General features: G+C 63.8%; 1 protein-coding gene across 1 annotated transcript in view; it reads right to left on the bottom strand.

Annotated features, from left to right (window-relative positions):
* The window catches only part of EEFSEC (eukaryotic elongation factor, selenocysteine-tRNA specific), a 154,360-nt gene that overhangs the window by 15,406 nt on the left and 122,601 nt on the right, over nucleotides 1–16,353 (bottom strand). The window contains exons 5-6 of the mRNA XM_007465272.1: nucleotides 14,060–14,716; nucleotides 7,524–7,680 (exon numbers count right to left, since the gene is read on the bottom strand). Coding sequence (XP_007465334.1) covers nucleotides 7,524–7,680; nucleotides 14,060–14,716 — 814 coding nt within the window. The remainder of the gene's footprint in view (nucleotides 1–7,523; nucleotides 7,681–14,059; nucleotides 14,717–16,353) is intronic.

Below are 16,353 nucleotides of genomic sequence, written 5' to 3'. Positions count from 1 at the left end.
AAAGAGGATACTCCTCAGCCCCCGGTTCCTCGTGCTGGAACTAGGCCCCAGGCCCACTAGGCACATGCCAATGGCCTCTTCCTGGGGGCCCTGCCCTCCCCGGGGCCCCCAGGGGGAGGCCCTGGCACGGCCCATGTGGATGACAAGGGACCATGCCCAGGGTGAGGCTGGTCGGCAGATGGTTTCTGTACACTGTGCCATGTTTATGTTAATTGCAGATATTTTTAACGTATTGTGTTACTCCATCCGTCTTGGTGAACGGTCCGTCTTGTAAAATTCTTTTAATGATGTTATTTTTTCTTGCCTATCTTCATCATCTACAACTATTTATAATATCATTGTCTTTGTTTCAAATACTGGGTATAAACATTGTTGTAACAGTTCTTCGATGGGGTTCATATAATTTTTACAATCGCTTTGAAATGCTTCAATGGCCAAAGGGGAGGAGGGTTGGCCACTCTTTTGGGGGAGAAAAGACACCCCAAGTACTCCCTCCGCTTGGTGAAGGTCCCCCTCCATCAGGCTGGCTTCCAGGAGATGCAGCGGTGGGTGGCTGGCAGCAGAGCTGGCTCTGCACTGGGTTTCAGAGCTGCTTACCCCCGGACGGCGGGGGTGAAAGCCACAAAGGCCACTGTCGGGTGAGACGCCAGTGAGAGAGACGGATGGTCTGTTTTCATTTTATAGGGATTTTCTGAAACCTCGACTTTCACCCCTCAACTCTCTCCAACCCGCTTTTCTCCCAACCGAGCTGCTTTCCGAAGTCTCCGTGGCCAGCCAGTGATAGGACCTAGGGGGAGGCCAGTGACTGCCTGGGGAGGGTCCCCTCGCCTCAGGGTCGCTGCCCCGACAGAGCCGGCTTCGGACCCCCGTGGGGCTGAAGTGGGCCGGGCTGCCCGGGCAGAAGGCTGCCGTCGGAGTGAGCCAGCCCGCAGCTGGGTGGCAGCCGGCCCGGGGCTGGGGACAGAGGGCAGCCCGAGGCTCCCGCCCTGCCTGCTCTCTGGAGCCCGCTGTGAACTCTCCGGGGCTCCACGGGGGGTTTGCAGCCTCCCTGGACCACCGTCCACACATGCCTCAGATCCTGGCCTCCTCTGCCCAAACCCCCTCAGTGCCCCCGGCCTGCAGCGAGCCCGGCCAGCCCCTCCCCGGCCTCCCACTGAGCTCCCTCGCTCCCCTCTGAGCCGCCCCCGGCTGGGGTGCAGCCCACCTGCCCTCCTGGGACGGTGCCAGCCCTCGGACGCGGGGCGTGGGCCCAACACGGGCCCTGGCCTCGGGGCTCAGGGTGACCCGTCCTTTCAGGCCCGGAGAAGGCCTCCAAGCCTAGGCTCCCTCCCGCGGTCTGTCAGATAGTGGTGGCCTGGGGGGGGTCTGCCCCCGTGCTACAGCTGGCCCGCCGGGGGACAGAGCAGCTGAGGACGGCTGAGGGCGGCTGAGGGCGGCTGAGGGCGGGCCCTGGGTCTGGGCTTGGGTTTAGGACCCAGCCGGGGCCTGGCACCCAGGATCTGAGTAGGGCGGGGGAGTCTCCATGCCTTTGGCCCAGAGCTGTGGACGCACCAGGCTCATTCAATGAAATCTGCGTGTCAAGAGAAAAATAAAAAGGGAAAAAGTCTCCCACAGTCCCATCGTTAATGTTTTCACCTGGTTTCTTCTTCCTTTCCTCTGCAAAGCTTCTTTTTACGTGGTTGAGAGGACGTGGCACACGTACAACTTCGTGTTCTGATTCTTTTCAGAGATGACTTTGAACGTCAGCTGCGGCTGCCTTCACCTGCTCTCACCCACGTCACCCACGCGGGGAAACTGGGGCTCTTCCAGGGGACGCTACCACCAGATGCAGGGTGTCCTCCTCACCCCGAGTCCTCCTCCAGGGAAGGGCTCTGCAGGGCACTGCTGGGAGCGCCGGGGAAGCCAGACAATGGACCGTACCTCGGTCTCAAGCCGGGGTGGACCGTGGCTGCGTGGGACATGCCCAGTCCTCAGGGGCGCGAGATGAAGTGCGGGGGCAGCTGCACCTCCACAGCCAGCGTCCGGGCGGGTCAGCACATGCAGAGCAAACGTGACAAAGTGCCAACAGGTGTGCAGCCCGAGGAACGTGAGCGTTCAATAAACTCTTCTTTCAACTTTTCCATACGCCTGAAGTTATTCAAAAAGTTGGGAAGAAAAACCCTCACAAAACCCCACCTTACCGTCGAGGAAACCGAGGCTCAGAAAGGTTATCTTCCGGCCAGGATTTCAGCTCGGGTCTGGTGGCCTCCAGAGCTCTTTGAAGGCGCCCTGCTTCCGACCTCCCAGGACGGGCAGGGATGCCAAGCCCGCACAAACCCCAGCCTGCAGGTATTTTCGATGAAAGCCGGAGTGGTCCTGGCGGGGGCTGCCCCCAGGGGTAGGGTCCCAAGCACAGGTTCTCGACGTTGCCCAAGAATCCGCTCCAAGCAGAGCCTGCAGGCGCGACTGGGTGGCTGAGGATGTGTGTGGGGAGAACACATTTTACAGGAAAAGCAAACCAGTTTCATTTTAAACCTCAGAGGGAACATGCAGCCCAAAGGCCCGTTGTCCAAAGGCCTATTTATGGGAACACGACAATACCCACAACCAGGACTCCTTGCGGCCCCTCCCTTTGGCACCAAGATGAGTTTATGCTTTCCCTCCTCACTGGGTTTCCAGAAGCCTCTCAGTGGAGCAGCGCCCATGAGAAGCGCCCACTTCCATCTGGGGACTCCAGGGTCTGCTGGGCCAGGCGTCCAGATCCTCTGAGCCTCCGCGTACCCTTCAGGGAAGCGGGGCGAGGGCTGCAGCAGGAGGAAGAGGCAGTGCGTCAAGGGCCTGGACTGACAGAGGCCAGATACGGGGCCGTGTTTGAGAACAGGGAGATGTCACGCAAAGACCCAGATTCTCAGACTCTCTTGCAAAACAGGAAGACCTGATTCTATCGTGGCTGTGCTGTGTGGAGCTGAGTGGTGGCTGACCACAGGACCTGGTGGCCTCGGCCCGCAGCCCGTGCCCGGCGGGGCCTGTGCTCCCAGGACTGGGCGCACACACAAGGCGGGCCATCAGGGTGGCTTTGCGCACTGGCCTGATCCTCACAGCCCCTCGTAACTGGATGACTACCCCCATTTCACCAGAGGGAAATGGAGGCTCTGCATGCAGTGAGCTGCCCTCCTGAGTGGGGTCGGAACACGGGAGGCCTGTGCGGACGCGGCACAGCCCGCAGGGTCCTCAGCTGAGCGACCACATCCAGGGACCACGGTCCACCACCCGGACAGTGGCTGTTGCTTAAACTCCTCTTTCTTAAAAATAAACCACAGGGACTTCCCTGGTGGCGCAGTGGTTAAGAATCCACCTACCAATGCAGGGGACACGGGTTCGAGCCCTGGCCCGGGAATATCCCACACGCCGCGGAGCAGCTAAGCCTGTGCGCCACAGCTACTGAGCCCGCACACCTAGAGCCCGTGCTCCCAACAAGAGAAGCCACTGAGATGAGAAGCCTGCGCACCGCAACGAAGAGTAGCCCCCGCTCACTGCAGCTAGAGGAAAGGCCGGGCATAGCAACGAAGACCCAACACAGCCAAATATAAATAGATAAATAAACAAACCACAGACAGCTTCCCCCGATCTTGTTTGCACGGCTGTCCACCCCGACGTGCTGCAGCCGAGCTGGAGACAGGACCAGGTGCGAAGCCTGCGGGGAGTCACAGAGGCCCAGCTCCAACTCCCATCTCCTCCAGAGCTCGCCCGGGCTGCGGCCACCTCCCGCGAGGGCCGGCCCTCGTGCTCCCGATGCCGCGAGGTGCAGGGCAAGGGCGTCTGCCCACAGCACTGCTTTGCCGCACGCTGGGCCAAGCGGGCACGAGGCCAGGTGGTGGTGGGCAGGGCTCCAGCCACGCTGCTAAGCTTGTCTACAGGTCTTGCTCCCAAGGCTCAGTCTCCCTCCCTAAGACATGCGACGGGGACGCAAGCGAACACCTGGTCCCGAGCCCTGGACGCCTGGCCGGCGCCGGCCCGGGGGCACTGCAGTCTCGTGGCGTCTCTGAGCTGGGCCCGTGGAGACAGGACGGGGCTCTCCTTGTGGGTGTCGGGACCCAGGCTAGGGCCGGTGCAGGGCCGGCAGGACCCCGAGCAGCCCAGACCAGAGAGCTGCCCGTCTGCTGTGCAGAGCTGCGCGTGTCCTTAGGGACACTGTGAGAACGGGGTGGTGACACCCGGTGGGGGCACTGAGAGCTGAGGCTGTGCTCCGCCCCATGGGGAAGCTCAGGACCACGCTGGCTCCCGACCAGGCGACCCAGGCCCGGCCCTCATGCCCTCCGCAGCCCCTGCTTGTGGCCCTTCCCACTGCTCCTGCTGTGCTTCCCAAACACGCCCACACACTCAGGCCTGGAGCGCAGCGGCCTCCTCCTCGTGCTTGGCCTGAGGAGGTCCACAGATGGGGCAGGATTCTGATTGACTGTCCCCTCCTCCGGGAAGCCTTCCTGGGCTTCCGACGCACACGACACAGACCTCAGTCACTTGTGCACTGCAGCAGACTTCTGCCGTCCCGCTTCCCCTCCAGAATTCCTTAAACCATTCTCCAGGGGGTCGTTTAAAATCGCGAATCAAATGAAGTCAGCCTCTTACTCGAGACCTGCCTCTGGTGGACCCCCAGGCCCCGCTCCCCGAGCGGCCCCTGCCGCGTCTCCACGCCAGCCCCTGCCCCCGCTCAGCTTGCTCACACCCTTCGGGGCACTGGCCGCACAGTGCAGGCACTCTGGGTCGCTCAGAGGCGCCGGCCGAGGGCCACCCGACGCCAGCGGTGCGGTGCCGGGACAGGGGCAGGTCTGTCCGGAGGAGCCGTCCCTGCCCAGCAACATCCTCCCACCACCCTCGTCACCAGCAGTGCTGCCCCGTGGGTCCCCAAGTCGTCTCGTAGGGCTTCCGGCCCCCGGGCCTTACAAACGGAGACAACCCTTTTGAAGGGAGCAGTTGTGTGAAAGTGGGGCCTTCCAACCTTGAGGCCGCCCAGGACTTTCTGCGAAGGCTCCCTGGGCGTCAGGATGGGGCCGTCCCTCTAGCCCATCTGGTTTCGAGGGTCAGGACCCTTGTCTCAGAAGCCGGCAGTGACGGCTCCATAAGACACTGCTCCCTTATTACGGCTCAGCTTGGATTCCTGAACCCGAGGCCCAAGTGTCCTTCCAGAAATTCAAGTAGGAGTCACAAGTCACTATGGCCAAACCCAGCCCCAAGGCAGGTTTCGTTTAGTTCAGACAGTTTTCGTTTTCAATCAGGAAGTTTTCCATAAAAATTGAACCAGATGAAGTCTGATTCCTGGGCCTGCGTCCCATCGCGTGGGAGCAGCGAGGCCCGAGCAGTGGTCCCTATTTACCACGCTGCCCCCACTCCCTACCGCCTGCCACCGGCCTCTGACACCCCGGCTTGGCCCTGTGGGCCTTGCCTCCGAGGGGAGAGGCCCCAGTGCACCTGGGCCTGCGGGCGGGGCAGGGGAGGACACCCAGAGGGGTCCTCAGTCGTCGTTCTGGCCGGCTGTCCTGCAGAGCCAGCGGGAGGCCCGTACGCCGCACTGAACGCCGCCCCGTCCACGGTCTGCGGGCCCCCAGACGCCCCCTGCTCCGGGGGCCGACAAGTGCGCGGCCCCAAAACCCCGGGCTCCCGACCCGGCTCGTCCCCAACTTGGGCCAGAAGTCCCGCTGCTGCGCCACCTGGCGCTGGACGTCCGGTTTACGGAAGACTCTTTGACAGTTAGCACTTCGAAAAGGTTCAAAGTAGTTCTTCAGGGGAGGGATGGCAGGAAAAGACAAGCAGCGACGGTGGAGGGCGGGGAGGCCGGGAGTGGGCGTGGGTGGGATGAAGGAATCTGACCAGTTATATTTAATAAAAAGCTTAAGAGCCACAAACAGGAAGCAGACCTATTAAAAGGCAACACTGACCTACGGCAGGAATGTGAACTCGAGTTGCCCGGAGCAGTGTCACCACGGCCCCTGCCCCACCCCAGTACCCAGGGCCCCAAACACGCCTCCTCCCACGTTCCTGCTCTGGGACACCCAACTCTGAGTCCGCCTCGGGCTAGAGCAAGGGGAGCAGAGGGCAAGGTCGGCAGGATGCCGTCCACCCCAGGAGAGGACACGGATGCTGCCCTCCGTCCCTCTGTGTGGACCAGCAGGGCCGCGAGGCCTGGTGGGCGGGCGCCCGGCGTGGGCCTCTCCCCCCGGGCAGCTTGGCTCTCACCGCCCAGTGCCCGGAGGGCCCCACACGTGCAGGCTGGGGCCCTGGGGACTGAGGTCTGGACACGGGCCTGCACGTGCTCCCTGGGGCCCAGTTTGGCTGAAGTGACGACCAGGAGTGGCCAAGGGACAGCGGGGAGGACAGGATGGGAGCCTGAAGCCCGGTGTTGTGGCTGGACTCCCACGGGTACCCCTGCCTGCCCGGGGTCCCTCATCCGTGACGGGGCTCCCGCCTCGGTAGAGGCCTCAGGGCACAGTCCCACAGCCCGGGCCGCAGGAAGCAGGCCTCTGCTGACCGCCGCCCTCCCTCGCGAGGGGCAGAGGGGGGGAGTCTCACGAGGCAACAGCTGGGCCAGGCTCTCAGGAGAGGACCCTGCTTCCCAGCCGGGCGGGCACTACCCCACACAGAGAGTCTGCCAGAGGAGCCGTGCTCTGAGGCCCCCCATGCCCACCAGATGCGGCCCGCCCGCGGCTTCCCATCCCCTAGTCCCGCGGCTCCAAGCAGCATAGCCACGTGCGGGTGTGAAGGCACGTGTGTGCACCCACGGATCCGCTAACGGAAGCACCCCTCGGGTGTGTCCTCGCCTGTCCCGGGGCTCTGCAGGCCCCCTCCCCGTCCCCCGCCCCGTCCTCAGGGCCTCCGCGTCTCCCTCTTTGCAGGGCTCCCCCCTCCCTGTGGCCAGGCCCTACTCAGCTGTGCCTCTTCCTGGGATCCCCCGGCTGCCCACGGCCCTCTCCTCGTGCTCAGCTCACGGTCCACACCTCCTGCACGGGTTCGCTCTGCCCCTCCCCCGACCACGGCCACCACACCTGGCCAGCGGGACCTCAGGAAGCTGGGCTGCGAGGAGTGACAGGGGTGGAGCTGAGGACAGCTGGGTGCTCTGTCCCAGCAGCAGACGCGCACTTCGACCCCACCGTAGACAAGTCCCACCGCAAACCGAGCGGGAGGCAGGAAAGGAGGTGGCGACGCACGTCCTGGGCAGCCCTCTGGCTCCGGGGCCGCGTGCCAGCCCTGGCGGCCTGCCTCACCAGCCCCTCGGAACCGCCTGTTAGAGCAGCACAGTCCCGTCCATGCACAGGCCACGGGATGGTGCAGTGGGCGGTCGGACCAGATGCCGGGTCCACACCAGGCTCCTCTAGGACACACACTGGCTTTCCAGCCACAGGTGGCGGGACCAGAAGCCATGATGCCATGTGGGCTGAGCCCGCAATGCTGGCATGGGCGGACCTAGACCCTGAGCCGAGGGCCAGTGTTTGGGTGCCGTCTCCACCTTCCCTGCACGGCTCCCGTGAGCAGAAAAAAATGACCACACTCACCAGGGATGTGGACCTTGAACTTGCCACTCTGGCCGAAGGCGCTGGCAATGACCCCCAGCTCCCCAGTTGACAGGTGCACCTTGAGCCCCACGAAGAGCTGGATGTTGGTCTCCTTTTTGAACAGGGAGCGGCCGATCACACTGTAGTCGTCCATCACCTGTGCCCACACCCCGCCCCGGAGAGAGCATTAGTGCCTGGGAAAGGTTGGGCTGCCACACTGCCCAGGTGGTCCGCCCGTGTCACAGGTGATGCCCGGGCCCTCTCGCCACTCCCCCCCACCACGGACACCTGCTGGGCCTGGGCTGGCACCAGGCCGGCTGTGGGCACTTGGTTGGCTGGACGCGCTCAGCTCGTCCACGTGGCACTTTCCCACCTGACAGATGGGAGGAGGAGGCACTGCCCGTCCACGACCACAGAGCCCAGGGGCAGAGGTGACGAGAGTCCGCAGCTGCCCGCCTCTGCACGGCTGCCCACCCACCTGTCCCCAAGCTGGCAGCGCTCCTCAGGAAAGCCTTCACGGCACTGCAGGCCGAGGGGATGGCGCCCACCCCCGAGCCTGCCCCACGCTCTCTCCAGCATCCCCCGCACCGAGGAGGCACTGAGAACCCGGCCTCTGCCGTCCCGCCCGCCACACGCACGTGCGTCCCAGCCTAGGGCCCCCCTCCCTGGCCTGGCCCACGTCCACCCCACAGACCGCGGCCCCACCTCCGCAGTGCCCCCAAGGCTCTCCCTGCTGGAGCCCCGTTTCCCCCGGCTCGCGGCTGTCAGCGTGGAGGCCCAGGCTGAGTGGAGGCACACGTGTGTGTGAGGAAGTTGGCCTGGGGCAGCCCTGGCTTCGCCACGAGCTGTGTTCCTCTGGAACCTTCTCCCAAGGGCTTGAGCTTGGGGCGGGCGATGTGTGAGTCCCGCCAGCCCTGGCCTCTGGCGGCTCAGGCGCGGGCCTCCCTGGACCTGCCTGGCTCCTCTCCAGGGCCTGTGCCAGGAAGGTGCCAGGCCTCTGCGCAGAGAGAAGGGAAGGGGGCGTGTGTGCACACGCATGTGTGAAGACCAGCTCTACCAGGCCTCAGAATGCCGGGTCCCACTAGGGGGCCACGGGAGAGACTTGGGGAGGCTTCCTCCTGCCCTCCCGGCCCCGTGCGCCGGCCTGGGGCAGCTGCATGGAGTCCGACCAGGCACCAGCTCGGGCGGCCGCGTGGAGGCCGGACGTGCTGCCAGTGGAGGGACCTGCTCCTGGGGACCTCCGGGGGCCAGGCGCAGAAACATCTTGCTTCTGCCCAAGATGCCACGATTTGGCCAAGGGCCAAATGGATGGATTGTTTTGAAAAGCAGAAACTGTCCCGCTTACCCTAAAAACCTTTTGGGAAAACATATCCTGTTCTGTTTGATTCATGGCGCTAGACGAAAGGTACGTGCATTCCTCCCCTCCCCAGGGATGGATGAACCGGATACAGGCAATGATAGGAATCATCATTCCCACTTGCACAGCCCTTTGTAATTCAGTCTCGTCCCCACACGAGACCCTCCTCCTTGTCCTCCAGACTCACAGGGCTCCCCTCGCGGCCGGACCCGGCTTGGCCCTCCGCACCGCACCGGCTGCGGGCATCCCCGCTGCCGCTGCAGGGCGCCCAGCAAGGCTGCAGGGTGAACTGAATGGAGGCAGCTCCTCCGACCTCAGCACAGGGGAGTCGAGGCGAACACGCGTCACCAGTCCCAAATGGTGAAGGGTGGCCCCGTCGCTTTTGCAGGACCCCCATCTGTACCCCCCACCAGGACGGCCTGCACGTGGAACTCTGTCCCAGCCTCGCCAGGAGCCCAGCCTGGTCCAGCAGGTGCCAGGACTTTGGCTGAACCGACCCAATGGTTCCGGACCAGCCATTCCACGTTCCCCACAGCCAGAGGCTGGTCCCGAGGTCAGCCTGGCCGCTGCGACTGCCTGCTGCCGGAAGGAGAGCCCTCGGAGAGCCCGGAACCCCAGCCCCTCGGAGAGCCCAGCCTGTGCGGACTGAGGCACCAGTGGGTCCCACTGAGCCCTCGCAGAGCCCTTGTCTGCAAGGGATTTCCACGGCCACTTTGCAGAGGTCAGAGCTGAGCTCAGGGACGAGACCTGAGCGGGTCGCGAATGCCAGAGCCAGGGGCACAGTGGAAACTCAAACCCCAGCCGGCCAGGCCTTTGCAATGTCCCCGCAGGAGCGTTCTGGACTGGCGGGAGTGGCAGGTGCACATTTCTGCGCCCCCAGAACACACCCCTCCAGTAGTTACAGGGGGTGGGGCCGTGAGAGGGGCTCAGCGAACGGCTGCTGCAGGCGCCCTCATTTCATGACGCTGGTCAGAGGGGAGGCCTCTGCAGTGCTGCAGGAAGACCAGAGGCGGCATCTGTCCTGGGCTGCGGGAAATGGTGAAGCTCAGCCCTCCGTCTCTGGAACGTGCGTGCCCCTGAGGGTTGAGCTCCTCTCCAGATGACGCTTCCAGCCGAGGCAGAGACCTCAGATACCAGACACACCAGCACATCCAACAAGGGAAGAAAGACCTTCTGAGACTAGCCGGAGGCTTTCCTTCTGAACCCACCGCCGTGACGGCGAGCCAAAGGCAACGCGCATGGAACCTGCGGGCGGCAGCTCCCCGGGAGCGACGCTGAGCCGCCACACAGTGACAGCCATAGCTCCGAGGGGAACGTGCACCGTCTGCGTGAGCTATCCGCTTCGTCTCTTGGCCCTTGGTGGCTGGAGGCCGAGCTCCCCAAGAGCAGTCACTGCCGCTCACAGAGCCTGGGCCCTCACCTCCACACCAGGCGAGTCCCCTCTGTCCCCGGCCTCTGAGCGGGGACTTGGCTGGCGGCGCACGTAATTATGTCATTACCCGTGTGTGTCTCTCTCAGGGCCGGCTGCCGTGATGAGGCTTGGGAACTGCCCAAGTTCTGGAGCGACTATTCTAATTCAAATTGGGGAAGTGGCAGCAAGGAGACAGGGGCGGCTGGCTGTGAAGCGGAGCCCTGAGCAGAGAGGGCTGGCAGGGCTGGGGCCCTGATCCATCTCCTCCGGCTCTGCAATCTGCGGCATGGGGCTTCTCGGAACCTCAGTTCCTTCCTCTGGAAAAGGCTGCTGCTAGGATGAAGGGTGTTGGTGCTGGCAAGAACACCTGAGACCTGGTAGCAGGACAACTGCCCAGAGGCCAGAGCCTCGATGAGCAGAACACGAAGCTGGGAGAATGACAGAAGCAGTGCCTACGGCGGGGGCTCCTCCAGCCCACCCAGAACCTCGAGAGCGAGCTATCCAACCCTCGGAGGACGGGAGCCGGGGGAGACCTGTGCCGCGAATGCGCCCTCGGAGTCACCGGGAACGACAACTCCCAGGTCCCTGGACGACGATGCCCGGCCTCATCCATCCTTTTTGGCCTCAAGAAACCAGTTGCCAAGACTGCATCTTTTCCTCCCCCAGCGCAGGGCGAGGCGTGTCTGATGCCCAAGTACACTGGGGGGCAACGATCAACCCCTTGTAATCTCCTGGTGCAAACCCAGGAACGGACATTAGCCTTCAAGTTCTTTCATTTGGTCAAGCGAGTTCCAGAGGCCCAGGCGGGGAGGCCTGGGGCGGCCAGGCGCTGGGCGTCACCCGAGGGGGGACCGTGCCACGCCCGCTCCCAGGCCGACCGGGCCGTCTTCCTCAAAACTGGGCCTGCCCAGCACCGAGCGGGCACCCGGCCTGGCAGTGACGAGCCTGGCGGGCCACGACCCCGACGCACGGAGCCTCCCTCCCTCTTTCTGTTCCCGTCGCCAGGCACCAACGCAGGCAGAGCCCCTGCTGGTGCTGATGGGGAGGCACAAAGGCACCGTCCCCAGAGGCAGCTGCGTTCTCCTGGAGAGAAAGGGAGGCTAACTCTTTGCTGGGCGCTCAGTGCATGCCAGGCTCACACTGCACGCCAGGCCCTCGCACGCGTGGTCGCGTCAACGCCCCACCAACTCCGTTAAAGAAGCGATGGGTTCCGGGGGTGGCGGAGGGGTGTGACTGGTCCGCGGCCGGGCCGAGGCAGCAGCACCTGCTCAGCACATCAGATCCAGAGCCAGCTCTTTCCACCGTGTCCGGCTGCCTTGACCCTGCATCTATACAGCGACAAAAAAGTCAATTTTCAAAGCGGGGGCCAATAAGCATCTCGGCAGCTGAGGGAGAGTCTTGGCTATCAGACGCTGTTTGGACGGCAGGAGAGAGGCCTGGGTTTGGGCCAGCACACTTGGGCAGCCATCAGATTTCCCCAGGGGAGGGCCCGCTCGGCCTCTGCTGCAGGAAGAACCTCTGTTCCTTGAGCAGCCTGGGAGCGGAGTCGGGGGCAAGGGGCAGCAGAGCTGGCCGAGCGGCTGGCTGGACCGCAGCATTGCTTCCTCCAGGAGTTGGGGGGCCTAGCCTGCCGGATGGCGAGGAACCCGCGCTGACCAGAGGCAGTCGCAGGCCGGCCCGCACCCGGTGCCCCGGGCACGTCTAACAAGCCATCAGCAGTGGAGCGGGGAGAGCTGGGAGCCGGCAGGCAGTGCCGCTTCAGACTTCAAAGCCGGCCAGCGCTCCTGGTGGTGTCTGCGTGTTTACCCTTGGCTGGGCAAAGGCCACAGGCTCCTCTGGCCATGCCCTCAGGCCTTCCCCGTCCGGCGCCAGTGGATGCCAGGCCCAGGGTGGCCGGCACACCCGGCCCGACCCCACCACGGGGGAGAGAAAGGTGTAGCCATCCGGTAGCCCGGGCCGCCGCACCGCGAGGGAAGTCCAAGTGAACAGCACCGAGCCCGGCACTCTGCACTGGCACCTCACACACAGCGGCCTCCCCTCCTCCTTCCGCCCTGAGAGGTGGGGAGCACGGCCCCCATTTTTCCAGCAAGGAAACTGAGGGGAAGAGACTCACCCAACGCCTGGCCTGCAGGGGCCCGTCCAGCGGGCCTGGAGTCCGTGCACACTGGGTCCCTGTGGCCTCGGTGGGAGACCTGCCATGCCCGGTCCTCTGCTCGTCCCCGCCTGGGTCCCCTGGCAGCCCCCGCCCAGCCCGCCGGCCTGCCTGTGCCCACCACGCCTTGGACCCACCATGCACGTGAGGGTGCAGTGCTGTCTTCATCCCAGTGGCCTGGAGAGGTGAGTGAGTGGGAGTTGGTGCAACATCTTTGTTTTCTAGGGATGTAGGTGGAACTACGCAAGCTGCCGGGGCCGGGGGGCGGCTGGGGCCGCTGGGCCCGGGCTGTGGCGGCAGTCGGAGGCGTGGGGCGGTGCAGGGCATTTACTATCCCAGGTATGAGCCCTCATTTGCCCACCTCCCTCCACGTGATTGAATGGTTGATTTTTGTTTGTGTTGGGTGTTCGTTGCTGAGCGCAGGCTTTCTCTAGTTGCGGCGAGCGGGGGCTACTCTTCGTTGCGGTGCATGGGCTTCTCATTGTCGTGGCTTCTCTTGCTGTGGAGCACGGGCTCTAGGCGCGTGGGCTTCAGTAGTTGAGGCTCGCGGGCTCAGTAGTTGCGGCACGTGGGTTCAGTAGTTGTGGCTCACGGGCTTAGTCGCTCTGCGGCGTGTGGGATCTTCCCAGACCAGGGCTTGGACCCGTGTCCCCTGCACTGGCAGGCGGATTCTTAACCACTGCGCCACCAGGGAAGTCCCACGTCCACATGAGTTTTACACATGAGGAAACAGGGGCCCACAGAGTGAGCAACTTAGCAGAGGGCAGCCGTGTGCACCAGCTCCAGGGTGTGCATGAGACAGCACAGGAGCCCTGGCTCCGCTGGCTGGGCCGCGGGGCTATGCCCAAGCCCACGGGGCTGAGGATCCTCATCTGGACCTGCGAGTGGGTAAGGGAGGGCGTCTTCTCATCTCCCCACGGGGCTGGAGGGGAAGGGGCGCAGGGCCCGATCCTGAGAAGGGAGGGGTGGGGTGGGAGGGGAACACCTGGGGGCCCAGGGGAGGGGGCGAGACCAGAGGGCGTGAGCGATGGAAACCCCGGCACACCCACTGTCAGGCCTTGGACATCTCCTCCTGTCACCTGGCACCCGCACTGACTCAGGGCTGGACCAGGAGGGGTGACCCTCCTCTGCTGCACGAGGATCAGAAACACAGGGCCTGCTGGGAGCCTCCGGGCCGACCCCACACGAACCTGAGCTCCCCGACACTGGGGTCTCAGCACTGCTGCCCTGAGTCAGCGGAACCCAGTCAAGTCCCAGGACCACCACTGCCATGCCTGACCCCCACGAGCATACGCCACAGGGACGCAGTGAGGCCTGCGTGTTCGTCCACCCTTGCACCTGTGGCCCGGTAGGCGTGGGCTCCCGTGCAGGGCTGCAGGCACAGATGAGGGGGTCGGGGGGCGCCCAAGGAACCACCTGCACTGACCAGGCGGGCCAGCCTGGTTCATGGGCCCCGCCTGCGTGTCAGCCTGGCTCTAACTGGCGGGGAGGACGCAGGCCACTGCCGCCTGGCTCCCTGTCTGGAGACCACAGGCGCCGGAGCCAGGTCTCCAAGGCCTTCCTGGCTGTCAGACCAGGCAGGGCGGTGGGCAGGAGGGAGGGGGAAGGCTGCTTACCCGCTCCACGACGCCGTGCTTCTGCTTCAGCTTGTACACTCGCAGCCCGGGCAGGGCGCTCTCGGCGTAGTTCTTATCTTCCAGCCCGTGCAGCAGGATGCCGTGGAAGGCCAGCCGGCATGTGTTGGCGTGGATGTCCGCGTCCAACCTGGAGCCAATCACCAGGCACAGCCGCGGGCAGGTGACGGGCTTCTCGAATTCCACAAGGGCCCACTGCTGCCGGGGGCAGCAGCCTTCGGAGGCCTGGCCCGCCCTCCCGTCGGCCTCACCAGCGTCCGTCTCGGCCGGCACCGAGCCCGGGCACAGGTACTGCTCCTGGAAGAGGTACTCCTGGGAGAAGTCGAAGGAGTCCAGCACGGGCTCGTGGGCGAAGCCGTCGGGGGCGGGGCTGAAGAACATCACCCGGCCCATGACCGTCTCGTGGCCCACAGTGATGTGGAACTTGGCCTTGGTCTGCAGGGCGCCCCGGAAGTACGGGATCTTCTCCACGGACACGAGGGCTGCGTGGACCGTGTGCAGGGACTCGGGGGCGCACGCCAGGCCGCGCTCCAGCAGCCTGGGGTCGAACTGGGTGACACAGATGCCCAGTCGGTCCCCCTGCACAGCAGAGGCGACGGGCGTGTGGAACATCTGCATGGACTTCACCCTCCTCACCACCTGGTCGGGAGTAAGAGAGGGAGCTCTGCGGCCGGGCCTCAAGGCTGGGGGGCTCCAGCTGGAGAAGCCCCCGTCCCGGCGCCACCAACACTCACCGGCACCCGGCCACATGCCCCTTGCACGGAGCAGGCTCCGCCCTGCAAACGCGGCTCCAGGCTCACAGGGCACCCAGGCCGGGACGCAGGCAGCGGTTTCTGCAGCCCATCCAGCACCACCGGGGGTCCCCTCTCCTGCTCCACCCCCAGGCCCCATCGCACGCTTTCTTCCCCAGCCCCCTGGTTCAGGTTTGCTTCTCTGCCAGCCCCACACCTGCCAAGCCATGCCCGGCTGCCTGGAAAGCCCAGGACAAACACCGCTGCTCTGGAAACTCTGCCCAGACCCCCGTGGGCAGGACTTACTGTCTCTCCTCAGTGCTGCCCCAGCCCCTCCTGACCCACACCGCCGGCTGTGCTGTCACTGCCTGCTCTGGACCTGCCCGCTGCCAGCCGGCGGGCTTCTCCAGGGCAGAGTGGCTCTTCATTGACCAGACACACGGTCCCCTGGGGCTGCTGTGCGGCAGGCACTGTTCCGGGAGTGGGACGAAGCCAGCTACGTTTTCAAAGAGCTTAGCGTCCAGAAACAGCAACAACGTCACAAATATATTAATATTAACAAAATTTATGTTAATATAAAGACAACTGACACATAACATTTTTGTGCACAGATACACGTAAGTAATACCACCATAATCTGTATACTGTCTACGAGACGCTCCAGAGGAAACGACACGTGGTGACGCCGGAGGTGGCCCGGGGGTGGGGAGAGTCGGGCTGTTTGCCGTCAGAGGTCAGGGAGATCTCTGCGGAGCCCGCGTCTGAGTCGAGACCCCATCGTAAGAACCACCTGTGCGGAGGCCAGAGGAAGTCCACTCTAAATGGGGGGACCCACAGGTGCAAAGGCGGGGGTGGGGGGAGGCCCTGCAGTGTGGGGAGCAGGCCGGACGTCACCAGGAGGGATGGCAAAGGAGCGCCCGATCTGTTTCCAAACCATCACACCGACCAACACACCAGCACATTTCTGCACCCATGGCTGCTAAATCAGGAACAGACACAGAAAAGGCCCCAACAAACGTTCACAAAATGAACAAACGTCTACACCAAGATCCACGTCGCAGTGATAAGATCAGATCTGCGCTGGGACCTCTGGTTAGCGCAGCAGAGAAACGTGAAATCGATTTCAGAAAACCCGCCATCAAAAATCATCACACCAAAAACAACTCTGACCTTCAGGTCGCGAGCACCCCGTCTACGAAGTCGGGTGTGCGGAACCCCCGTTTTCTCCCCATGAAGGGGGTGCTGTGCTGACATGAGCCGTAGGAGCCCAGTCCTTTCCTGGAGAGCCTGATACTTAAGTGTTTGTTTAAAGACCATTAACGACCTAACCAGGAGGTCAGGGGGCAGAGAAAGTGAGAAGCACAGTGTCAAAAGCCACAGCCAAGATCAATCAAAGAGAAACATAAAACATCTCTGAAATGGTCTGTAAGGGCAACGGGAAACTAAGGTTCTCAGGAATGCACCTCAGAGTAACCGGAGAATATTATCTTACACTAAGCGTCTGCCCAGCGAGGTAGGACCCAGTCACGCCTCCTCCCCGCCACA

This window comes from Lipotes vexillifer, unplaced genomic scaffold (assembly GCF_000442215.2).
Source record: "Lipotes vexillifer unplaced genomic scaffold, Lipotes_vexillifer_v1.1 scaffold1115, whole genome shotgun sequence".
Classification (NCBI taxonomy): Eukaryota; Metazoa; Chordata; class Mammalia; order Artiodactyla; family Lipotidae; genus Lipotes; species Lipotes vexillifer.
Note: the sequence above shows the minus strand (reverse complement) of the source record. Positions and strands in the feature narration are given on the sequence as shown.